At 40.4% G+C, this 27,565-nt stretch overlaps 1 protein-coding gene across 2 annotated transcripts in view; it reads left to right on the top strand.

The window, feature by feature from the left end:
• Positions 1-27,565, top strand: part of tspan4a (tetraspanin 4a) — a 70,236-nt gene that overhangs the window by 28,794 nt on the left and 13,877 nt on the right. For both annotated transcript variants that reach the window (XM_035396157.1, XM_035396156.1), the window contains 2 exons: positions 19,787-19,978; positions 22,358-22,432. In XM_035396157.1, coding sequence (XP_035252048.1) covers positions 19,787-19,978; positions 22,358-22,432 — 267 coding nt within the window. The remainder of the gene's footprint in view (positions 1-19,786; positions 19,979-22,357; positions 22,433-27,565) is intronic.

Here is a 27,565-nt window from a genome sequence, read left to right as displayed (position 1 = left end):
GATATATACTGAAGCAATTTCGGTTAAGTACCTTGCTCAAGGGTACAACAGCAGTGTCCTACCCGGGAATCGAACCTGCGACCTTTCGGTTACAAAGGTCGGTTTCCCTCCTCGCGTCGATCCGTACGGCCGGTTTTCCTGACGCCGATTCTATCGGCCCCCGGGACTCTCGGAGGCGTTTTTTTTTTGTTTTCGTTTTTCTTCGCGGCGATAGATTTTTAAACGCGGCTCTTCCTCGGCTGGCCGTGTCCGTGCCTCGACTTCTCGGCCTCGTCTCCGAGCCGCCTTCCGTCGGTTCCGGTGCCTGAGTTTCCGTTCACCCGTCCGCTCGCAAGCGCGTTTTTATCGCATGTCGGCTTCGCGAGTGGATTTCCTTGCTGAAGTTAATAAAGGCCCTCTGACCTACAGGAGGCGACAGGAGGTAAGAGCGGTTGTCTGGGAGTCGGAAGGTTGCCGGTTCGATCCCCCGCCCTGGGCATGTCGAAGCGTCCCTGAGCAAGACGCCTGACCCCTAATTGCTCTGGCGAATGAGAGGCATCAGTTGTAAAGCGCTTTTGGATAAAAGCAGCTATATAAATGCAGTCCATTTACCGTCCATTTACCTGCGCAATACAATCCAGCTTCAATCCTCCCGAGGGCAGCAGGTTCCCTCTGGGGAAAAGCGTGTCCGCGTGACAGGTGCGTAAGCCGCACTCAGCTAACGCGTGATTGGCGGAGTCGCTTTATTGGCTGACCCCGGAGACGGCGGGTCAGCTGACTCGTTTTCCTCGGTCGCAACGGGCCGTGACGGAACTAGAGGCGGTCTGAGATGACGCCCTCGCACAAAATGCGCGGAATCCTGAAATATCCCATTGAGGTTGTAGCAAAACCAGCAACAACAACAACAACAACACCAACACCAACAAGAATACCACCTATGCGCTGGTGTTGTTGTCGCTCTCCAGTAGCACAGATCATAATTCAGGCAGTTCTTAGATTTCAAGATTTCATAAAATAAATGGAACGCAATTCATCTATATATAAACATTGACGGGCTTGTTTTCCTCATAAAAAGGCCCCACTGCAGCCAGGGTTTGATTTCCCACCATGGCTCTCTCTGTATTGTGATCACATCTCTATCTGTGCCCATATCTGTTACGCTGTCTGCTTTCCCCCGTCTGAATAAAGTGGGGGGGGGAAAAAACACACATAAGGCGGAGGGACTGTCTGCTCTCCTTTCTTGAAAAAGAGAAAATTAACTGTGAAGTGTTACCCCAGTGTCACAATAAAATGCAGATAAATTACCTGGATAAATTATTCTTAAGCAAATTAATGTATATTTATTATGCGGAGGGTTACTAAATTTGATTTTATATCAATTCTGATCTTTTCTGGCAGAAAATGCAGTACCCCCAAATTATTCATAATTGATAAAAAGCAAAGATAATGCAAAGAAGGCTGTATTTAATAAACAACATGGGTAATGAATTATACTTTATTGTCTAAATTTTTTAAAATTTGTTTATCTTTCCAAAAACATACTTCACACTGCCAGTAATTATGTTAAATAAAAAATTCCAACGAATGAATACATTACTACTACTAATGGTCCGCTCAGTCTTTGAGAGCTGCATCATGCTCTCCACAACACAAGAACCCTCAGAAGGAACAAGACAAAGGGTTGGCCTTGACAAGTCAGATTATTACAAACAACTAAAGACCAGAGGTATCATTTTTCACTATGCGAGTAATAAGTTTAAAACCAGTGGGACAGTAGTATTAAACCTGGCTGGTAGAGGATGTGAGTGCCTATTGTCTAAATTCACAGTATGGCAGATGGCCTGGGAGGCCTGTTTGGAGGACAATTGTCAAAAATAACAGTCTGCTGTTTGCTAAACGCCTTTGGAACTTTGGGACCGGGCATCATATGTCACCCTAATTAGCCATGCACCAGTGATGGATTTGTTGTCTAAAGGACTTCCTTTTTCTACTGTAGTAAGAACTTCATGTCTATGGTGACCAGTGTTGGGCAGTAACGATTTACTCAGTAGCGCATTACTGTAATATTATTACTTTCCTCCAGTAACAAGTAGTGTAAGGGATTACAATTTCCAAAACAGTCATTATATTACAGTTATTAATCCAAGTAGCGCTGCGTTACTGCATTGCCAGAACGCGATTTGTTTTCTGTCCCAGGTAGGCTTATGATCTTTTGATGACGTGTACGTGTGGCAGGTCAGGGCAGGTCACATCGGCTACTAGCCAAAGAGCTAAACGGAGGATGGAGGATGAGGGAGAGGGGCATACTTTCAACAGCTGGAAGTATTGTCATTATTTTGAGTTTGTCTCAGTCAAAGATGCAAAGAACATTGTCGTCCGTTGTAAACTTTGCACAAGCAGCAAAATGCTTTCAACCACGAAAAATACAACATCTAATTTCTTGAAGCATCTGATACGGCAGCACAGCGATGTGAAACTTGTCGAAAAAAAACACAGACGCTGTGTCAGGGCAGAGATAACAAAACAAGAAGCTGGACACGATATCAGCCTAAATGTGGTGTTATGCAACATTTTATGTTTTGTAAAACCATTAAATACTCCTTGCTGCTCTTATGACGGAATATACAGAAAAACATTGGTTAAAAAGTCAGGAGAGACTGTTGCTTTATATTTTATTTTTTTATATATGTATAAATATATACATGTACTGTATCCCATCAGGTTTGAGAGGCTGCAATGTTTGCAGTTATGCAGTTTGGCTGATTGTTGGCTCCTCCTGTAAGGTTAATTATTGTTCCAATAAAGTGGATTCAGTTCTAAAAGGAGCTGGCTAAACGGGTTGTACGTCATTTTTTGGGATGGGGGGGGGGGGGGGGGTAGCGAAAGTAATACAGTAATATAACGAGTAACGTAACTAATTACTTTTTATACCAAGTAATAAGTAATATTATTACGTTTTAAAGGAGTAATAAGTAAAAAGTAACTTATTACACTTCCTGAGTAACTTGCCCAACACTGATGGTGACATACTGTATGGTGGAGACTCTTTATGGGGCAGTTAACAGAGTCATGAACACCCCCGCACTGGACCTTTTGGCCAAGAACCTGGTTTCATTTGCTGGGAAGCTCATACCTGGCTGCAAATGAATTTTCCAGCAAGACAGTGATCCCAAGCATGCCTAAAAATAAGCCGAGAAATGGCTAACGAACCACTACCGTATTGTTTTGCCACGGCCACCTCAGCCTCCGGACTTCGGTTCGGTTGTAAATGAGCAGTGTAAATTGAGAAGGGCAGTCCACAAGAGCAGACAGAAGGACCCGAAAGACCTTGAAAGATTCAGTACTGAGGAATAGTCAGCCTTCCCCACAATACGCTCGCAAATCTTTTTAAAGACTGTTGAAATCATTTCCTCCTAGTGAGGAGAGAGTGCACAAACATGTGAATATATGTGACACCTATTGTCAGTTAGCAAGCAACTCCCGGTCGGATCTGTGCCGATTCTAGCCCTTGATAATTTTTCTGAAAAGAATTTGAGAATTTAAGAAGATTTGAGAAATGCGTTATTTCGGTTGATTCCACCGAGATAATTATTCAAGTAGAAAATTCTCTATATGATTGTGAATTAACATATAGCTCAGTTCTTGTATTATTCATTGTATAGTGTTTTATATATTTTTCAAGGGGGTGGATAATCCTGGGTGGCACTGTACATGACAGTTGGAAAGTTGCACTGTTTGGCATTTGGGGAGTTACAAATTTCCTGCATATGTAATGGGGAAGAGGGACATGAAAGGTTTCAGTTTTATCAATTACCAATTTCAATGGTAAAAAATGTCAAACTTGTACCCTGACTGAAATAATTTCCATAATGCAAGCATTTAGGCCATACTCCACTCATAATGAAATGAACTCCGGGTAGCAATAGGGCCAGGTAATGTGCCAAACAAACAAATGGTCTAAATCAAATCGGCATAATAATCATATTTCTCGAATGTCAGACTATTGGAGAAACATAGTAAGGAGTCAAATAAGGATTGAAATACCATCAGGCATATTTACGGATAAAGTAACTGAATTTTAATGTTCCTGATATTGCTAATGCACATAATGATAACATAAAAATTATATTTAATTGCCCGTCAATTAATTATTTTTCATTTATGGAAATAGAGAATAGCCCTAATTCACTTACCTAAATATTGCAAAATAAAAATCCAGTTTGGCAGACAGTCCCCCAGTGGGAGTGATGAGTGGGAGTGATCAGTGGGTGTGATGAGTGGGAGTGATGAGTGGGTGTGATGAGTGGGAGTGATGAGTGGGAGTGATCAGTGGGTGTGATGAGTGGGAGTGATCAGTGGAAGTGATCAGTGGGAGTGATGAGTAGGAGTGATGAGTGGGAGTGATCAGTGGAAGTGATTAGTGGGAGTGATGAGTGGGAGTGATCAGTGGGAGTGATGAGTGGGTGTGATGAGTGGGAGTGATGAGTGGGAGTGATCAGTGGGAGTGATGAGTGGGAGTGATCAGTGGGTGTGATGAGTGGGAGTGATGAGTGGGAGTGATCAGTGGGAGTGATCAGTGGGAGTGATCAGTGGGTGTGATGAGTGGGAGTGATCAGTGGGTGTGATGAGTGGGCGTGATCAGTGGGTGTGATGAGTGGGAGTGATCAGGGGGTGTGATGAGTGGGAGTGATCAGTGCACAATCTTTCTCTCCTTCCTATTTTAATTTCCCCTCCAGTGCAACAAGCCTTGCAATAGGGAAACACAAAATTACTTATTTGAATAATAAACATACATTAATGCAAATGAAACAAGTAATGAATTGCTTAATTGTTATTTAAAATGTAATGCTTGATATAAATATAATACATCAGGTTGCTATTTCAGTCCTCCGCCACCAGGGGAGCCTCTATTTCGAGCCAACAGCCAAAGTGGGTGACTGGGAATAAACCTATCAGAGGTAACTGAAAGAAAATGTTTGTGAGCTCAGTCAGTCTTGTCAATATTACAGCCCCAGTTTCAGGTTAAATCGGTGACACATTACAAAGTTGTGCGAATCAGTGGCAAGCAAAAATCGTAGACTGTGCACAGTTCTTTCTCATTTATTTAAATCAATTCTTTTTTTTCAGATTAATCAGAGTGGCTAACAGAGCTAAAAGGTTAAGAGCTATTTTAATATCCTTTAATGTCCTGAGACACAAAGTTCCAAAACAACTTCAGTCCATCGGTATGCAAATAGGATACTTCACACTTATCCTCAGCAGCAGTATTATATTGTTTTGCACTCTTAATTAAGTGTCTTAATACCTCTTAATTACTCCATAATTGTATAATGAGTCAGGGGTTCGTGCTTATTTACCAAACGGCTGCTGAATGCAGATTGTCCATGGGGACACTATCAGTACTGCCCATATATACACTGCATTTCCAAAAGTATGTGGACACCTGAACAACACACCATGTTCATTAATATAGAGTTGGCCCCACTTTTACTGCTGGAACAGCCTCCACTCTTCTGGGAAGGCTTTCCAGTAGATTTTGGAACATGGCTCTGGGGATTCGCTTCCATTCAACCACAAGAGCAGTAGTGTGGTTGGGCACTGAGGTTGGGTGTAAGGCTTGGCTCACAGTCGACATTCTACTTCATCCCAAAGGTGTTTGATGGGGCAGAGATCTGGGCTTTGTGCAGGCCAGTCAAGTTCCTCCCCACAAAACTCAGCAAGTCATTTCTTTATGGACCTTGCTTGGTGTGCGCAGTTCCCTAGAATGTGATTGTATGCTGTAGCATTGAGATTTCCCTTCACTGGAACTAAGGGGCCTAGCCCAAACCATGAAAAACAGCCCTAAACCATTATTCCTTCTCCACCAAACTTTACAGTTGGCACTATTTTGACTAGTACAGTTGGCACTATGCATTCCGCCTTACCCTAATTTGTCCATCACTCCAGAGAATGCGTTTCCACTGCTCCAGAGTCCAATGGCGGTGTGCTTTACACCACTCCAGCCCACGCCTGGATTTGCACATGGTGATCTTGGGCTTGTGTACGGCTGCTCGGCCATGGAAACCCATTTCATGGAGCTCCTGATGAACAGGTCTTATGCTAATGTTGTTTCCAGAGGTAGTTTGGAACTCTGTTGTGAGTGTTGCAACCGAGGACAGATGATCTTTTACACGCTACATGCTTCAGCACTCAGCGGTCCTGTTCTGTCAGCTTGTGTGGCCTGCTCTTTTATGGCTGAGCTGTTGTTGCTCCTATACGTTTCCACTTCACAATAACTGCACTTACAGTTGACTGAGGTAGCCCTAGCAGGGCAGAAATTTGACAGACTGACTTGTTGGAAAGGTGGCATCCTATGACAGCGCCACATTGAAAGTCACTGAGCGCTTCAGTACGAGCCATTCTACCACCAATGTTTGTCAGTGAAGATTGCACTGCTGTGTGCTAGATTTCAGGCACCTTTTAGCAGTGCGTGTGGCTGAAATAGTTGAAACCACTAATTAGAAGGGATGTCCACATACTTTTGGAAATGTAGTGTATATACTGTAAATATATATATATATATATCATGAAACGCTCACAAAGCTATGTTTTGTTTATCGGGTTGATGCCCATTATTATCTGGTCCAATTTACATTACTGATGAGATTTCTACAGAATAAGTGCAATAATAATGTGCTGATATGTGGATAAATCATATGTATGAAGTACATGTCAAACAATGTCACAGAAAGGCCAACCTGTAATATCAAGCCATTCATATACTGTATATCTTCAATACTGAATATAGTTTTCATTCACTTCCGCAGGTTAAAACATTTTATATTTTTAAGCTGCATTTCATGTTTTTAAATGAAAAAAAAAAAATATATATATTGTGTACATTTCTACCTGATGTCCACTGTAAATATAAAATAGTACTTGGTACATTTTTGTGATGGAAGCATGTCGGTCTTATTGGGGTACAACAAATGACAGCTGGAGGGTGGGGCGATCTGTCGGGGAGTGCACTGTAATGGACAGCCCTGAGGCCCGAAAGCCTCATGTCCGGTGAATTTTGTGCATTTATATTCCGGGATGCACAGGTGTTCAAACAGGATAAAATTGTGCCCAGCGGAAGTTTATTTCTTTGGCTCCGTTACGGTGAAAGTTCCGTGGAACTTCTCAATGCATGTCGTTAACTCGAAAAAAAGTCCGTTTTCACTCTGGAAGCGCTGGAAACGAATTCATATTCATTCCCCGGACTCGTGCTATTTGCTGCTTATTTCCTTTAAACGCCGGCCTAATTATGTAACACTTTTATTCATATGAAAACAGAATATCTGCTGTCACGGAACAGCTATTTTTCTGTCGCGGGAACGAGGTGCGTGGGCCGCGGCTAAGACGGGCGGTTGGAAAGAGATGAGATTCAATTCCCTGAGCAAACACAGATAAACAGGAATGGAAATGTGAAAGCCTTTACAGTAGCATGACCGTAATAACAGTAGCTGTGAATCAACAGAACGCGTTTCGCCGCGGCGGCGGCCCGAGGGGTGCCATATATACTTCAGCCCTCCACGACTTGACAGCCCTGAAGGCCCAATGAGCCACAATTAACGGCCTTCAGTAATTAATCTCATTAGTGCGGTCTTGGCATTTTCACACTGGGAGACCAGTGGGAGAGTGACTAAAGACCTCCCTTCAGAAGTTCTGTTTATTTGCTCTGAAAAGTAGGCCAAAGAGAACGGCAGTCAACTAGAACAGATAGAGTATTGACAGACAGGGCAAGTGGCCTTCTCGGTTTTAATTACACCTTCTATTCAATTAAGTTTCAGTTCCTTTTGTTGACGATGTATATTGAATTCAAGCTTTCTTTCATCAAATTGTCATTCAGAGTCGAGTTGAATGGGAATTTCTGCTGAGCTAAATTGGATAACTATGATTAGTAGATTAATACCTATTTAACTGAATGTGATGGGGTATGTGAATCCATCACAGCCAAGTCTTCTTGTGTATTCTGAATGAGGAATGAAGATTTCTGCCTATATTAGCACCTATTCTGACTCCCGGTGAAATGACATTCCGTTTTGTGTCAGAATGAATGAATGATTAATAAAATATGTTCTGGGCGGAGCAACCGCATTTGCGCGGCTAGCTTGCAATTGTGTTCTAACATGGGCCAAGGGGTGAAGAAAAACCCCACTGTGCAAAGTAACAGAATCGAGAATATATCTTTTGGTGAGGACGGTACCGAATCCCTGGCAGGCAGGAAGGTGCTATACCAGAGTATAGGATGCGCAAATTAGCAGGGTTGCAAGGCAAGTCACAGATTGACAGATGCTCAAGACGCATAGATGGGGTGTAAAAAAATAAAAAAAAAAGTATGAACTAAAAAAACAAAAAAAAACATTTGAATCAGGGTTTCAACATAATCACTCATAAAAAGAAAAACAATAGGCTTAATTTAATTTAGGACCTTTTATTGCTCCCCATACTAATGGAGACTGAACGAAAACAGATGAATTAACGCAGGTGCTGGGCTGCTGGAGGTCGATCCGATCCCAGCTCAGCGCTAATCCGGTTATGGATCCAGCCTCAGACACAAAGGGTTTCCCTTACGGTGGCTTGTCCTCGATCACACGGCTCGACTGCAAATGACAGACCACAGCAGGTTCACGTACCAAGCGTCTGAATTTAATATTCTAATGGTGCCGGCAAAATAGACGGCCAGTTGCTTAGAAATGTTTATAATCACAGTCACAATGAGATTACAGGAATAGCCTGCAGGATAAGGAATCGTATGCATACCGTCAGGATCCTAAAAATCGAATACGAAGTTAGAAAAAACACTTTATTGTTTCATTATATTACGTTGGGCTCATTTTAGTGACATGGCACTAGAGCCTGATTAGATGTAGCCTATGGAAACATACTCAGCAATGTTGGTCTTTTGCCGAAATGTGGTCATGATATGGGATGGATATTGAATGAACTGCTGGATATTTAAGTAAATGAAATGTGGCTATTGCCTGACCTGTCATGTAATGCAAGCAACACTAAGTTGTTCAAAATAAACCACAATTTTTAGCATTTATAAGTTTACAATTTTTTCCACATTTCACATTAAAAAAATAAATAAAACCATAGAAAATCATGGGACCTGAAAATAATAATTAAAAAATACACCCCCCCCCCCCATCCCCATGACATGAAGCATCCCTGAGTGAGTAAAAAGAGATCTTTCCATTGTAACATAAATCTAACATAAATCACATTTTTATCCTAACAGAATAGTTTTTTGGGAGGAAAAATGTCTGCCAGCTGACCACCAGGGTGATTTTCTTCCATCCTTGGTTCAGTACTCTTGGATATGTTGCTTGATGGTGGGAGAGTACATTTCAAGCTGGGATGGATTCCATCAGTATTAATTAGGCCAAAGAAACCTTGTTACCTCTGGAACTCATTTAATCTGCTTTGCAATGGCGGTTCTAAACAGCAACTGGAAGACAGGAAAGTTATGCTTGCCAATGAAATCTTTATATGTAGACTATAAAGGGACAATTTTTTTTACGGGTTTAGATTTCGGTATAATATCACATTTTAGAATCCTGGGTTATCTCATGCGTAGTTTGTTTTATTTTTCTGAATAAATCTTGTTTTAAAATATTTTTTAAAACTTTTGATCATGGAAATCTACCACCATTCAAATATTCAAGGGTTATGACACTAATATTTCCTGCAATTGAATCACCTATTACTAGTCTTGTCAGAAAGGAGAACATCCCTTTGAAATACAAATTTGTTGAAGCTACGCTTGTTTAGTTTGATTTAGAATGCTTCTGTTGATATTTTGGCATTGCATTTAATGGTCTGAAACAAGACTGAAAACAAACTGCATGATCTGCTGCTGGGAGATTGTAGACAAAATACTAGTTCTGTCCAGAGCAAACCTTACTATGTCCAAAAAAGGCTTCCTTTAAGACCCTGGAGAGTTCAGCACCTTGCTCGGTCCCCGACTGCTCACTGCAGATATTCTAGATTTCTGCGCATTAAGGTGTTTTATGTGGGGGTTAAGGGCGTGTGACTGAGCCCTCTGAAAAATACTGTAAATATGAAATATGGCGTGCCGTGCGCACAGTCTCTCTGTTGCTCACATACGGTTCTCTCCTCTCTCTCACAACTGTTCTTAGACCAGAACCACTGTTGCGCTGGACTCGAGCCTCGCCTTTCCATGATGAAGACATAGTTTCCCAGCGAACAAATGTTGGTTCTCAGAACATCTTTCGAACAGAGGGTTCAAGTTAGGGTATATGTTACTGGCTTGCACATTTGTCCGGTTTCCCGGAAGGCCCTTGAATTTGTCCTGAGGAAGATTGCATGAATGGCCTTAGAACATTATTCACTTATGTTCTCAAAGGTAGAAGTGCTTTTGAAAATATTTATTGTGGATGGTCATTCATTACTTTTATCAAGAATGTTAGCAATGCTAATGCATAAACTGCCATTTACTTTGATTCTGAACATTCTGAAAAATGTATTTGGCATACATGAGCCATGATGTTTTTCATAGATTTCAAACGATAACTCGGAGGATGTTGTCCCTGAAGCTTGTGTGTGACATGCCTGGAATGCTATTCTGTGACAGACAGAATTTGTTTGGAATAAAAAAGCCCAAGGACAGTTTGGGAACATTACGTCAAAAAGTGGCACTAACTATAATCTTTCCCATTGTTGTGTAAATGTTTTGTGTTAGCTGCGTTTGGAGTCAAGCGCTAGGTGGCCAGGTAGAGATCAACACAACATGAGCTTGGGCCAGAAGAACTACCGCCAAATTAACTGACAGTCCAATGTGATTCCTCTCAACAACAAAAAGTTTAATCTTAAGAGGGTGTAGCATTCAGTCTGCTGGAGAAGCGGATTGGTCTGGTGGAGAGAGCGCACGCACCTGCGTTGCCTTAACTAATCAACCCAGGTGTTTAAAGGTGTGTTTTTCTCCACAGTTTGGGACCGAGATCGAGAGAACATCCCGACAGAGCGAGTTTGAGTTTGGTTTGTAAAGGCAAAGACACTGGTTAGCCGAAAAGTTGGCCAGCCGAGACCAGCAGCGAGCTGAAATGCAGTCGCTGAGTTTTTACTTTCTTTTGTCTTCCTTGTTTTAGCTTGTTGTTTTAGGTCATTGTTTTCATCCGGAATCCGGTGAGGGGGAAGGAGGAAGGTATTTTTATTTGATTTTGTGTTGGTGTAGGTGCGCCCTCTCTCTCTCTCTCTCTCTCTCTCCATGCAGAACCAACGGTGCACGCCCGGAACTGCCGCATCTCTCTCCCAGGGGTGTCACTCCGGCATGTGGCGGAGGGTTTTGCGATTGCACTTAGAAAGGGGTTTTGTGCTGCAGCGTGAAGATGTGATAAAATAAGCCTTATTCAAAGGTGCTTCAGCTATGACAGTACTTTATGTACTATGATGTACTGTTCCTTTTGACGTTGATATCACCATATGGGAGGAAGGGTTTTTAGTGGCTAGAATGCATACTGCATGCTGTATGAGGTGAAGAAGTTTTGCAGATCTTGTCCTTGTCAGTAATTACAAAGCCACGCTAACATATATATATATATATACTTTATTCCTCATCCTTTGATGGATACTCCTTTTGTCTGAATGGGAACACATTTAAGGACGAAATTCTCAGGTCTGTTCATGATTAGTTCAAGTGATTATAAGGATAACAACCAGCCCTTTCAAATCTCAGACTTGGTCGAAGGGTGAAAACCCGACTCTGAAGAACACTGAGCAAGTTTTTTTTTTTTCCCAGATGCAAACAGGAACAGGCTGCCATTCTTTCTTTCTGTCACCGAGTGTAATGCCTGACTGAAATCGCCTGACTTAGGCGCATCAACTGTCTTAACGACTACTTGTATTTTTATTTATTTTTATTTTTCCATAGATTGCGTTGTTGCCGTTCTCGTTGTTAGTGTTAATCAGTTTAACCATCAGGGTCCAAGTTGAACTATGCGGTTGTTCCCTGCACTTGGACCGGTACTTCTCTCTAGGGGTTTCGTCATACTTGTGCCTGGTTATGGTTATACACTTTGTTGTACGTCGCTCTGGATAAGAGCGTCTGCCAAATGCCTGTAATGTAATGTAATGTAATGTAATGTAATGTAATGTAATGAAATCAACACAGATCTCGCCTTCCAAACGGCTGCCCACTCACCCTCAGATGAAATGAGTTCATGAAGACCACAGCGGCTTCTTGCAAGTACTTGAAGGCGTTTCAAACTAAGATGAAGTGGCAGTGTAACCACACTGCAAGAACATACAGCTCTGAACCAGGGATTCAGGTGTGCTGCTATAGCTGCTAACATCAGACAGCAGAATGTTGGCTAAGTGAGAGGGGCGGGCTAAGTGACGGGCGACCAGGAGGATGGCTGTGGTCTGGAAGAGGCCAGCGCCACTCCAGACATTCGCGCTAATGAAGAAGTTAAACCCGACTGGACCCGCTGCTCAGTCCCCGTCCATCAGAGGGGAGGAGAAGGAGGAGGAAGAGCAGAAGGAGAAGAGGGGGAACAGGCAGAAGAGGAGGAAGCTCATGACAAAAAGAAGGAAGATAAGGGGGACGGGATGAGGAGGGAATGTTGGATTTGGGCCACCTGACCCAAGAAATATGGCAAGTGCCGCCTTGCTGTGTTCAGATCAGTTTTTCATGGAAGAAATATGGCAAGTGCCTCTTTGGTGCACTCCGACCCACTCTTCTTGGAAAGGCCAGGCAGAGCGGAGCTCAGCCAGCATTGCATGATGGGGAATGGAGGCAGGCCTGACTGACAGCCGGTCTACAGGGTGCCTGAGCCGCAGCTGCACGTGCTCAAGGACATCCAAGCACTCGTGTCACGTTTTTCAAACTTTAAACAAAAATTTAAGTCGTGAAAATGTCTGAGACTCCATTAAAAGACTCTTTTTCAGATAAGACATTTTCTTGAGGGAAGGAAGGTATAGGCTAAATGGGATCTCGACCTGTTTACAATGTAGATAAAAGTTGTGGTTTAGGGATACTAGAAAAGATTTTTTGCAGTGTTCAAATGGTGTGCCTTTCACCAGACTTCCAAACATGATTGATTCAGTATAAGCAGGTGGGGGGGACAAAAAAAAAAAAAATACAATTCATAATGTCGCATACAACTCGCAAACATTCATTCAACCAGATGTGGTGTTGGCACTTCGGCGGCAGGGAAGTATATCTGATATCCAATTGACAGCTAATGCCAGCCTTGCGTGGAAGTCTTCTGGGGTATGACACTCATTTGATCCTCGAGTCGTGCCACGTGGGCACCCATTGTCTTGCCCTCGTTTATTTAACAACGCACAAGTTTGTTTTAGGGGTGGATCGAAGCTCTGTTCTGGCCAGGATACATTTATGTGCATCCTCTCAAGTGCATGTCACTCTAATTTAGGACTCCCTTCTGGTCTCATTGCGATGGTCATTGTCGGCAAGTTGTGGTTATTGAGTTTCCAAAGAGCCAAAGCTTGAGTTTTTCCGAATGTTATCACACAGACATAAAGACTTGCCATTTACAGGTAGTGCTGAACTGTTTATTTGGAGGGTTTCTTCCATTTGACTTGCAGCCAATCAGCAGAGACTTTATGGCACAGCCAACCAGTCAGTTTGTATAAAGCTAAAGACACAGATTTGTCCCACAGATATCTGCCATGAAATCCAAAGAACTACATTTTTTATCAGATACACCAGACACATTGTGGGAAGTACCGGTCCAAGTGCAGGGAACAACCGCATAGTTCGACCCTGAAGGTTAAACTGATTAACACTAACAACGAGAACGGCAACAACGCAGTCTATGGAAAAAATACAAGCAGTAGTTAAGACAGTTAATGCACCTAAGTCACCTACGAAACAGCTGCCTAGTTACAACCCTAAGCTTACAGTCATTTACAGGGGGGTAGGGAGGGATGGGGAGAGGTGCAGCCTGAAGAGGTGAGTCTTCAGTCGTCATTTGAAATGGGTCAGTGTCTCAGCTGTTCTGACCTCCACAGGGAGGTCATTCCACCATCGTGGGGCCAGAACAGACAGGAGATGTGTTCTGGAAGTGCAGGTGTGAAGAGGGGGAGGTGCTAGGTGTCCTGAGGTAGCAGAACGAAGGGATCTGGCTGGCATGTAGGGCATGTAGGGTTTACATAAAGGTACATGGTTGGGAAATCAGAAGAAAAATATGGAAAACACTCCTTAGTCCACAATAATAAGAATTATAATAACTATTTAACCCTTCCCAGGATAAGTGGGTATAGATAATGGATGGATGGATGGATAACTATTTATTCAGTGTTTTTCTAAACACTGGTTTACATATTTGTTTTAAATATGTAAAATGAAAAGAATATTTTTAAAAAATACAAGGCAAGAATGTTAATATCAATAACATAACAATAAACAAATTACTTTTACAACATTTACAAAAAAATGAAATTTAGTTAAAAGCCGATTTGCTGCTGTAAATCTCTTCACGAAGGCTCTTCCAGAGCCTTAACTGATAATGCATGGTCTTCTTTTTCGTTCAGTTGGGACTCTGCATTATCTGTAAATAATTGATAGTTTTTAAGGGCTTCACAGTCAAGCAATATATTCAGGTGCTACCTCATATCATATCAAATCATATCTTGTCTTGAAAATAACTGATAAAAAGTCAACTCAAAGCAGCTTCCAGCCAGGGCAGAGATAAGAGGATTGGGGAATTGTGTTCTCTTGTTTTTTATTTAGCAGCCTCACTGCACATTCTGAGTCAAGGCCTCGCAAGAGTGGATTACGAGAATAAAGCCGAGATGAGATGAAAGCATGAATGACTTTCTTATTATTACTGAATTACAATCAGGGTCCTGGAGGAGGAAGGCTTTCACATTTCAGGTAACGGGCCCAAGTTTTTATTTATTTATTTATTTATTTATTTATTTACATTTTATCGGTTTATCATCTGTGTGAAACCAAGAATTAAAAATTAATCATATTTTTTCCCCTTGAAAATTGTGGACTGTTTAAAAATGTATGCCATTTCAGGCAGGCATGGAGAACAGTTAACCTATTAAATTCACTGGGTTTAATCTACAGGCCAAGTTGTGTGTCATCACTGCAAATGTGAATACAGATGACCACATATAATATAAATATATATAAATATAATACATCTGCTAAAAAATTAAACTTCCTAATGAATGATAGAAAAATTTGAACAGGACAGCATGCTCAATAGGAATACATATTTGACTACATTTAAACAATACACAAATGCTTTTCAGCACTGAGCCTTTCTCAGTGTGTATTTTACTAAAGACAACTGACCTCAATTTTAGGACATCAATCTTAACAAAATGGACATATCCACTCTCTGAAATAAAGCTTTTGTCTTTTGTGCATTATTTAAATATAGTCCAAGGCTTTGTCCTATTGACAGTGCAGTCCTGTAAAAATTTTTTTTTACATGATATGCCAAAACCAAAGCATAAAAGTCAAATACAAAATTTACCCAAAAACTGATGCTTGAGGGACCCCGCAATTAATTTGTTAACAGGCATACACAAAACCGCCAAGTGAGACTGTCTGTGAGATAAGACTGAAACAAATTTAACTGCTTTGGCCATCCAAAGCAGTTTTTAAGGCCCCAATTGGAACAGTCTTTGAATCAGCCTGCTGGGCACTGACCGCCATTTGCATTTGTAGGAGGGTCATTGTTCACGTTGTCAAGCTGGTCAAGTTGTCAGTTTAGGTTCAATGTACAGACTGAAATCCAGAATGGAAGTTTATTTCTGTTGAAAAAAAATAATAACACCTATTTTACAGAAAAGCAAAACGATATTATTGAAAATATATTTAAAAATATTAGTTATTAAAGTTATGTAAGACAGATTTATCTGCCTAAGACAGGCTTTTATCCGAAGTAGCTGAACTATTGCCTAGAAGGAATTGACCCTGCAGCTTAACAGCTGAGACAATATCTCACCATAGTTTCCAAAACCTACATTCAGGACCCTGCTGGAGGAACCTCTATGGTATTAGTGAATAATTTTGTATGGACTATTTGGGGGGGGGGGGGGGAGCACCAACGTACCTTGGTACGCTCCAGTATTCCTTGGTTTTACTATTTTATTTTGTAATTTTTCTGTCATTTTCTGTATCTTTTTTCAGTTCTGGCAGAACCACCAAGTCACTTTTTATGAATCTTGGCATTTTACCCAAATGTAGTAGGATATCAAATGCTGCCATCTTAAATCAACGCGATAAATTAAGGACTTGCACAAAATGGCACTGGCAGGTACTTGTGTTGCTTGGCCCCGTAGTTCCTGCTTGCAGCTACATTTTGTCATTGAGATCCTCTGCTGAAAAAATATTTTTTTATATGATATGGTATGAGAAAAATTAACAACACATCCATGTTCTAGCAAGCAACATTGACATCATGTGCAGGAGGGGAAATCAGATTTGTTAATAAGGAATGACAGAAACTTAAACCCAGGTAACAGTCAAGGTTATCTTTTGATCGAGGATAAACATTAACATCAATTGTTTTGAACAGGACCACGAACTGTATTCATTTTCAGCTACCAGATTAGGAAAAATTTTTATTTGACATCTTTAACTGTGTTAAATTCATCAACTAATCTTTGATAAAGGCTGAAGTAAACTTTCCATTACTGGCCAGCTCATACAAAAATACGAAATGATGCCACGTGTATGATAATTTTGTCATGTATGTAATGTGTCTAGCAAGCACATAGTTTACAGGGCAGGACATCCGCTACATAACTAGCACTGCGCATGTAGACGTCATTATAGAATGTAAACTTTATTTTCATTTACTGTAAATTTAATTACATTTCATATCCTGATCACTAGGCCTTTGTCTTTCTGCGTAAGACTGCTGGCAAGATGTGATCTGACACAGCAATGAAAGAGGCACTAAAAAAATGAAAAAATAAAACGACCAAAATCCATAAAATAAATCACTAACCATGTTGTGTTCAAAAATAAATGAATGTGAAAGGTGAAGCAGTCATTAACAGTGTGTATTGTCATTTTCCTCAGTCAAGTACCAAAAAAAAAATAATTATCCAGCGACCTGTAGTCCGTTTCATATGGTGTATTATTACACTGCACGTTTATGAGCCTTTGGACCATGTCATTATTAAATTGTAGCGTTTGTGCGGTGATTGCTTGCGAATGGGTTGATTTATGTTCTTTCGAGTAGGAAATGAATGCCCTTGTTTTACACAAGGCGGCTGCACATGTGTATTCATGTTTCCATTCTCTTATCTGAATTGTTTGCTGGCTAATGGTCAATGGTACATTTGTTTAACCCTCCAGGAGTAGCAGGTACCCTGATGCATGTTGTGGTATTTCCCTGTGGAGACTGTCAACTAGCCTTTGTTAGTGCTATACACTCAAAGCAATACATGTCTATTGTGCCATTTACCTTGTTGTAATATATAATTTATTGTGTATTTATAAAATTTGTGAATTTGAATTGTCCAAAAAGAATTGAGGGAGGCGTGGTGGTGCAGTGGGTACTGTTGCCTCACAGCAAGAATGTCCTGGGTTTGAATCCGGCCTGGACCTTTCTGTGTGGAGTTTGCATGTTCTCCCCGTATCTGCATGGGTTTCCTCTGGAGACAGTTCGAAGACATGCAGGTAGGCTAATTGGAGACTCTAAATTGCCCATATTTATGAGTGTGTGAGTGAATGGTGTGTGTGCTTTACGATAGATTGGCGACTCATCCTGGGTGTATTCCTGCCTCTTGCCCAATGCACGCTGGGATAGGCTCCAACCACCCCTCCCCCCCCCCCACCTCCCCCGCGACTCTGCCCAGGATAAGTGGGTATATATAATGGATGGATAAAAAGTATTGAAAAAGAATGCTTGCGCATTTAAAGAGAATGACCTAACCATGTACACGGAATATTAAGGTAATTAGTATGCATTTTATTCAAGCGAAACAAACAAAAATCTGGTTGGGGAAAAACTATTGCTTTAAAGTTAAATTTCCGATAGCTCCATCTCAAGCACAGAAACCTCCACTGGTTTTGAGAAAAGAGTTGGCTGAAGACATGGTTTTTCTGATTGCAAGTTGGCTTAAAATATACAACACAAAGGCTGCCTTATCACCTTCAAGAGCAATACCATCTGCAGAAATTTCAGGCTAGCAACTAGAGGAAAACACATGTCTTTGGGTTCTGGTGTTCGTCTGACCTGACAGTCATAATAAACTTTTTAAATGCCAGTGCCCTTTTCTTCAGATAATACTTATATTGCACAAGGCCTTATACCAATGACTCATAAGGGTATAAAGGTGGATCAGATAACACTGGGCGGTGGACGATTTTGAAAAATATTTTTTAGATGCTGAGGTGGAGAGCAATGGGGAGAGAGAATTTCATAAGGTATTTAATATCTTTCACTTTCGCCCACACGCTCGGAAAGAGACACGCAAACATGGCGGGGCGGAACAAGGTGAATGAAATTACGTGGAGAGAAAGTGAGCTGAAACAAATAATTGTTTTTTTTCTAAAACTCAGATCGAATGAACTGTGATTATAGCAGACAGCCCTCTGGGATGTTTTTACAGCGCTGCAAACCATGAGCAAATTTCACAAGAAAACATTTAACCGTCTGACAGAAACCTGAAGTGAATATTTTACATGCTTCAAACATTTAGCTCGATTTTTCTATTAAACATAAAACAGAATGATGGTTCAATGATGGACCTCATCCAGGATTTGATTGGCTCTCTCAACAGACTGGACCTCCTACATGCTTTGATTGGCTCTCTCAACAGACTGGACCTCACACAGGCCTCGATTGGCTCTCTTACCAGACTGGACCTCCTACATGCTTTGATTGGCTCTCTCAACAGACTGGACCTCACACAGGCCTCGATTGGCTCTCTCAACAGACTGGACCTCACACATGCTTTGATTGGCTCTCTCAACAGACTGGACCTCCTACATGCTTTGATTGGCTCTCTCAACAGACTGGACCTCACACAGGCCTCGATTGGCTCTCTCAACAGACTGGACCTCACACATGCTTTGATTGGCTCTCTCAACAGACTGGACCTCCTACATGCTTTGATTGGCTCTCTCAACAGACTGGACCTCACACAGGCCTCGATTAGCTCTCTTAACAGACTGGACCTCACACTGGCTTTGATTGGCTCTCTCAACAGACTGGACCTCCTACATGCTTTGATTGGCTCTCTCAACAGACTGGACCTCACACAGGCTTTGATTGGCTCTCTCAACAGACTGGACCTCACACAGGCCTCGATTGGCTCTCTTAACATTGGTTGTGAAGAATGAATGATTTCAGCCAGAAGCAAAGATGCAGCTGCGTGTGTGGTAATTGTGGAAATGAATTAAAGACAATGGTAAAGCAATGGTAATTTGAATTACATGTGTTTGGGACATTGTTCAAATGTGGTGGGAAAGCCAGGTCATAGAGAATGCAGGATCCATACATAGCCTTTGTGTTTCATGCAAATGCCAGATTGCAATCTGCGTGATTTAACCTGTCCGTTTTCTAAATTGCCTTTCAAAGAAAGTAAATGAAAAGTGCTCTGCCCATGACAGCAATGCCCACATGACAGTCATTTCTGAAACTTCTTGAACGTTACAAGTTAAATGGATTTTTACCTGATGTCATACACAAATGTGGCATTTTAATTAGCACATTTATTTAATGTGCTAATTAAAATTGATTTATGCAGAATTAAAGGTACTGTTTTACTAAATTGTTAAATGTGTATGCTTTCTCTCTCTCTCTCAATCTCTCTCTCACAGCTGGGGGGTTGTGGGATCCTGGGGGTGGGGGTTTGGCTGTCAGTGACACAGGGGAACTTCGCCACCCTCTCCTCCTCTCTCCCCTCCCTCTCCGCTGCCAACCTCCTCATAACTGTGGGGGCCATCGTCATGGTGATTGGTTGCCTGGGCTGCATGGGCGCTGTCAAAGAGAGTCGCCCCCTGCTGTTGAGTGTGAGTGTTTGCAAACAGACTCAAAATTCTCACACATCTACTCCGTCTTCACTAAATATCAGTAAACTGTTACATGCATAACAATCATAATAAACTTTATTTGCAATGCATCTTTCATGCATCAGCTCAAAGTGGTGTAGTGAAATAAAGCAATGAAAGGAAAACTGTGGGTTTTTACAGCGCAAAATTAAGCAATTCAAAATGGATTTTATGGACACAAGATGAATCTCTTGTGAATAATGAAACAATGAACATGACACTATAATCTCTGAAAAGCAGTAAAAGTTGAATAAAAGGCAATTATGTGTATACTCCAGCAAAAGCAAGAGTACACACACTTCAGTCTTAAGGTTAGCTTTAAAGTAAAGCTAAAATATTACACGTAATTAAAAAGCCAATTTGTTTTAACTCTTTAAATCTATCTTTTTTTCTAGGATTTTTCTTTGCGTCTTTGTTAAATTGTTTAGAAGAGTCCTGGAGCCTTCACAGAGAAAGCATGGTTTTTAGATTTAAGACTAGACTTGGGAATAGACAAAAGACTTCTGCAGTAAACCTAGAACAGTTTGTTACAGATATACAGTTTGCACATTAAAAGATAACTTGGGAGTGAACAGAAACTGTGAGACGATTTTGAAGCTGGATTTCATATCTTAAATTGTAATCAAACAGATATATTTTATGGTTGTGAGGTATGTATGGTAAGTGACATTATGAATAAGTCAGAAAAACAAAAAACAAAGAAAAGATCAGTGACTTTTATGTATTTGGAAATACAGCAAAAAAAAAACAGAACTATTTACTGTGAGTGCCCGCATTTGCCCTTCACATGCACACTGACTTCAGTTACAGTTAGTGGATAAATTGTTCCAGTATTAAACGCGGGAGACCATGGATTTAAAGAAGCAGCGGTGTTGCATTAAACTAATATTTTACCATTGAATGCCATTATTTTATGTGGGTACTAACAGTAAATTTCTCTTTTTCAACGTACTGTAATAGTCGGTGGTTAGCTGACACAGATGGCAACCGTTTTTCTAATCCTGACACTGCAATTGTCAGGAAAAAAATGCAAGACAATTAAACACAATAGTAGTTGCTTTCAAGTGTGTTACTGTTACATTTATTTTGCATTTTATTTTTTATTGCACAATCCCTTAAAACTTGTACCCCTGACTGTGAAAACCTACATGGCTGGGAAGACGCAAGGATGTCTTAACTTTTCAGACGTAGTCACCAGAAAGGAAGATCATCATGGAAACAATGAGCATATAACACCTATTGTGTGTAAAATTTTTTCTAATTTCTAACAAGCTGCTAGAAGCCACATTTTTCCATATCCGCATGGAGGTTCATTCTATTTACAACCCAGCCAATTAGAATCTGATTAAAACCTGAATAGAATGATGCCTCCACATGTAATGTCGACAGCTGAAGTGCATTATTAACCTCATTACTGCACATAAAGACATTTCATAAAGGATTAGATTTGCACGTGCCACACATACTCTATGTATAAAGGTGGAAGGGGGAACCATGTCCAAAAAGGGCTGTAATTCCTACACGGATCACCCAATATGGATGTAAATATCCTCAAATTATGGCTGACTATCTTAAATCTCATATTCATTGTTTCACTTGAAATCCAATGTGATGGAGGGCAGAGCCAAAAAGAAAAAAAAAATTGTATCAAATTGATTTGCAGTTTGACACGAAGGTGTTGTTAAATTTGGAATTTCAGATGTTTTCATTGACTTAATTAAAAGCAGTTAATGCGCCAGTTTTATACAACGTGTGCATAGTGGGCCGTACTGCGTGTATACTTCTTTTTAGTAGGATGATGACAATATTAAAGCTGCTTCATGGACACAGAGCGGCACGGGGGGGGGGGGGGGGGGGGGGGGGGGGGGGAAGCAATTGGCAGATAGATGTGTTAAAATTCATAGGCCGTATCAGAGAGCATGAGCGTAAACGGGGCACGGCTTTACTAAACGAGGTGTGCAGGCACGCAGCTCCCATTCACCCACCTACACAGGCGCTTATCTCCCGGCGGAGGGAGTGCATCTCAAATGTCAGACGCACGCGCCGGGACTCCAAACGTCTCCGAGCCTGAACATCTCCTGGCATCTCTCAAAACGTGTGTTTTCTGGTTGGTTCTTTAATTCTGTTTTCACTGCCTCGACTGCTGACGCATAAAACGAACCGGAATGCGAACCTTCGGCAGGTCTTTAAAAGAAAACCGCTTCGTAGCCTGAATGAGGCTGTCGTTCCATTACCTCAAACGATTGGTTATTCAACAAATTGAGTATGACAAATGGAGAGGACGTGAACAGCGCTTAAAAGGTCTCTTAACTCCACCTCTCCCTCTTTCGTTCCCTCTAGTTCTTCATCCTGCTTCTTCTGATCTTCTTCCTGGAGATTCTGATGATCATCCTCTTCTATGCCTATCAGGAGCAGGTAGGACCATATTCTACACCTCCAGTATAACTAGTATTAACCATTCCACTGATATAACGGTTTTCTCAAAGTTTCACTGTGAAGAGGGGTAGTGTGTCGCACTAGAACACTCACCAGCAGAGGTGGAGAGGAAGATAAATGTTGAGCCAAAATGGTGGATGATTAGGGGGCAGCTTGACAGATTTTGCCAGGACATCAATGGACCATGTACTGTTTCCATGGACCATGAAAGACGACATCTCCTACAGCTCAGTGTCCCTCCCTGTCACTACAGTATATTTGATACTGAGGGTGTACTGTACTTACCCACCAACACCACTTCCTGCAGCAACTTAGTGCCTATTTTATGGCAGAATGATTTAAAGTGATGTTCCACCCAGAGATCAAAATTTATATATATATATATATATATATATATATATATATATATAAATTATGTCCTCCAGTTAAGTTTCAACATGATTCAGCAGACCAGGCAAATAAATGAAAAGCAAAGTGCAGAAAACTTTAGCTCAAAACTACATGTTTTAAATAACCCTGCAGTAACTTTATATTCAAATCTTTACCAAATTGTGGCTTTAGAAATAGTTCATTTAGAATCGGCTGTCTGTTTTAACTTTATTTGAACCTATGAATGCAGTAATTGTCAAAAACAGTGCACTTGCCCAACAAATGTTTATCTCCCAGGAGTTTCTCTTCAAACTAAATAACACTGAGCTACTGTTGACAAGCCATGGTTTGATTGTAAACCTTGGGCTCTTCCCAAAAACCCAAAAAGGTGCGGAGCTTCACTTCCTCCTGGGTACTGTTGAGAAGGTGTGTGAGTTGCCACCAAATTTTACACAGCAGCTATGTCAAATATAGCTCGCATTTGGGAAATGTCTTTAAAATGAATAATGGATACTGTATATCCAGCCTACAGCCTACAGATTAGTAGCACCAGCAGTTCCTCATATAGCCCACAGAGGCTATGCCATAGGAAACTATTGGCTGCCCCCGAAGACTGCCCCCTTCTGTCCACCAACCCCCAGCTCTGGCTGTAAAGGAATACAATAAAGGAAAAGAATGAGAAACACGTCCATCTTATGTCGGCACACATTAAATAAATATGCACTGTGGCACCTACAGTAACAATACCAGTGTCTGACAACAAGAGATTCTGTGAGTGAGAGATTAGTGGCTTAACTTTGATGATTCTGGCTGAGAGAAGCAGGATCTCTGATTCTGTGACAGTCTTGTTTCATTGGTTATGTGCCACAGAAATGTTTCAGTTACCTGTGAAGTTTTAAAATAAGAAATTAACCCAGAGCTTGCAAATGTGGCGGTTGTGGCTCGACTAGTTTGCTAGTGAAGCACAGTAAAGGTGTGCTAAAGCAAACAGCTCGTTGCTGTGACAACACTGCCTGGTGTTCAAAGATAATGACGTCGCCCTTGGCTAGGGGCGATTTTGCCTTTGGCTGACTGGTAAAGCGTTTGCCTATGAAATCTTTGGACGAACGAGAGGCCCGGGTTCAAATCCCACCTCGGACTCAGGCAAGTCTCCAACTCATTTGTGATACAAAATTGGAAATTGATTCATGAATCGGTGACAAGTTTGACTTTTTGACTCTTCAGTCCAAGGGGAATAGCACATACTGTAAGCAAAATAAATAAATATTTGGCAAGTTGGTAACACTATTAAAATATTTGAATGTTTTATCAACATAAATAATCGATGCAGTTTGAAATATTAAACTTATGTTTTGTCAAGGGGTTTTATATTAGTGGTGTGATGGTGTAAAGTGGGGACCTTGTTTATTGTTAATGGACAGGTTAATTTATCATCATAAATGTATTTTAGAGTGACATTCCCATTTAGGTTTTCTTCGGATCTGTGGTCTTGTGGTTTTGGCCTCCTCATGTTATTTTACTCTGTACGGGGAGGAAATGATTCTCAGTCCTGTCCGTCAGCCAAGCAAGTGTGATTCAGCTCCTGCTTTTGGCAAACAGCGAGCTTCACATTTAATTACTTAAATTAGAAACCATCTGTTTTTTTCCCCCCTCCATACTATAATTAGAAGTTAATTGAAAGTCACCCACACACATAAGTGTTTCACTGAGCACAGTCAAGTCAATTACTGGTAAACCTGCCGAGCACTGGTCTTACGGTTCAACGTAGAAGTTCTGATTTTGAATACAAAACTTTAATTCTTTGTTTCAGACTCCATTCAGGATTTGAGATGTTTTCCCCCCATAAAAATGTATTTCTTCTTGCCACTGCCATACAGGCTAATTTGTGGAGTGAGCAAGACTGGTTGGACTATTGGCATTGACATTTTACCCATCTGAGCTGTTTAAACTCTGCAGCTGTTTCAAAGTCAACATTGGCTTCACAGTGTTATTTATTTTTTTTTTCAAATTAAATTTACTCCTTAATAATGATTTTTTTTTAATAACAATTTTTGATGAATTTCCATTATTTTGAGCATAACCTTAAACAATCTTATCACAGAGTCTCCAAAGTAAAAATAATTCTAGGCATTTACATTTATAAGGAAATACATGAAAATGATATCAAAGGCTTTTAATTCAAGGTTTGCTGTAAAGATTGAGCCAAGTTTGTTTGAATCTAAATAATGTTCTTCAATTCCCAAGTAACTGACTTGGATATCATCCTTGTACAAAAAGAAAAAGGAAAAGGCTCAGCATTGTGGCTAATGTAAGACCCTTCTGATATTATGGACTATACATATGCATAAAAAATGTCACATCATACCACTTAAGTACAAGAGAACTGGATCTTTCTTTTGACTGTTGACTACTTGTTTCAAAAGGATTGGTCACTTTCTGGATATACGGTTGTTGATATTACTTTTAGTGTATACTTTGTTTTGCTTGGCCCAGTTTTTGTGGGGGATGAAGGATATTTTAGCTTTTTACAGAAGATTCTGATGACCTGTCTTTAAAATGGCTCATACAGGGGTAATCATGGATTTATTTAAAGCAAGAAGAAAACACACACACACACACACAAACACGCATGCGCACATACACACACACGCACACACACACACACATACATACATGCGTGCACACAAACAGGCACACACCCGCATGCGTGCACACATACACACACATTTCCTGCACAAAACCACGTGTACAGTGATGTCATAACCCAGAGGCTATGCATATGAGCCAACTAATTTTACGGCATTTATTCGCAATTTTATAAACATAAAAATAGACATAAAAAATCTAATTCAATATCATGCTGGCGCTTTTTCCCTCCTCAGTTCAAATGCAGCAGAAGCTATCTTACTCTCACAGCCAGGGAGGTGTGATCGAGGTGCTGTTGGCCTGACGCCATTTTGTCTCTGTTTTCCCAGCAAGTCGGAAGTGCATATGCATATAAATGGTTGTATGAACCATTTCCGGCCCTGTCAATTTGTTTTTGCTTTGAGGTTTTTCCTCTCTCGTGCAGTAATTTGCTGCTCTCTTCTTTCACTGAGCTCAGCGGGCTCAGGCTGCATGAGTCATAGGAAATAGTTCTGACGTAAAAAACCAGATTAAACATAATTTTTGGGAAAAAAATAAAAAACCAGGTAATATACTCACTCACAACTTATAGAAGCATAAAGCTGATGCACACATTGCTTTGAAACTACCTGGAATGTAATATTTGTGCTTTGATCCACAAACCTTTGATGGCCCCTACAGCAGCCAGTTTTTTAAGCTGGCAGTTTGTAACTTTGGTAAATATTTAAAATATCCTTTGTGAACAAAAAAAAAGTAATTTAAAAACATCGGTCAGGGCCAATCAAAAACAAATAATGACCAAAAGACTCCAGAAAGTGTCCCTTTAATAATAGATAAAAAATAAAATATCGTGTTGAGTTTCACATAAATATCTTTATCACATGAACAATTAAAACGTAAGTAATGCACCCTAAAAAGTAATGCAAAATAGTTTACTACTTCTTTCTGGTGCCTAAGGAGGAGCACCATTATTTGTTGTTTATGTCTGTATATTACTTGTAATCCTGTTTCTAATATTATTGTAACATAATTTATTTATTGTATTATCATTTATATCAGAGTTATTAAAAAGTCGTGAACTAATTTCTATTTATTTTATTGTTGCTTTTTCATTTTTGACTTAAAGCATTTCATTTGAATGAAGAGCATCGGATGGAATGGTCTCTAAAGGCTCATTTCAATCAAACACTCTAAGAGGATCTGACGATCCTACATTATGAGAAAATAAATCTGTAATGAATTCTTTTTGTTTTGGTTGTAAATGTTTTATCCGTTAATACATTTTGATTTTAATTTAAATTTCCAACATCCTCTGCCTCAAGGGGGAAAACTATGAGCTGGTGATGAGATTTCAATTTATCTTCATGTAACACCTGTTTTGGTACCAAGAGAAAAAGAAATAAGAAAGTACTGTAGTTGGTGCACCTCGCTCTGATTTTCTCTCTGGTAAATTCTGGATTTTTTTATGTCTTCAGGTATCCACAAGCTCCATCGCATCGATAATACTTGAGATCTCTTTAAAAGCATGTGGGAGGTCATTTTTAGAATAATTTCCTTTACAATCAATTACAGAGCTTAAATGGTGGGTGCTGTAGTCTCTTACCATGATGAAGTAGTCATTTGTGGTTTGTAAGACATTACATTACAATAACTCTGCAGATGCTCTTATACAAAGTGACTTACTGAAGTGGAAAACATCAGAGTTAGGCTCAGAATACATAAGTGCAATTGCACCAGTGACACACACACAGTCCATTAGAAAATGTAAAATCTTAAACACTGTAAAAACTTAAATAGTTGAGAATACTTTAAATGTCATGCAACTTCAGCAAATTTTTGACTTTTGAGATTTTTAAGCTTGGATGTCGAGTTATGTCAACTAACATCTGTTAGTTCAGAACTTAGATTTAATTGTTAGAAAAACTTAAAACTACATTTTTTAAAAGCGAGAAGTCATATAAACTAGGTGTAGTAATGTTTCCATGGTATCCCTCAAACTGAGACTACTGTGCTCACCGTATTATGTTCATAAAATGTTTGCATATGCACAAGTTGCTATTGTAGCATAAGAAACACATGTCCCTTCTCAAAACGTGCACTACATATCTACTATACATT

The sequence above is a fragment of the Anguilla anguilla genome, chromosome 16 (assembly GCF_013347855.1).
Source record: "Anguilla anguilla isolate fAngAng1 chromosome 16, fAngAng1.pri, whole genome shotgun sequence".
Classification (NCBI taxonomy): Eukaryota; Metazoa; Chordata; class Actinopteri; order Anguilliformes; family Anguillidae; genus Anguilla; species Anguilla anguilla.
Note: the sequence above shows the minus strand (reverse complement) of the source record. Positions and strands in the feature narration are given on the sequence as shown.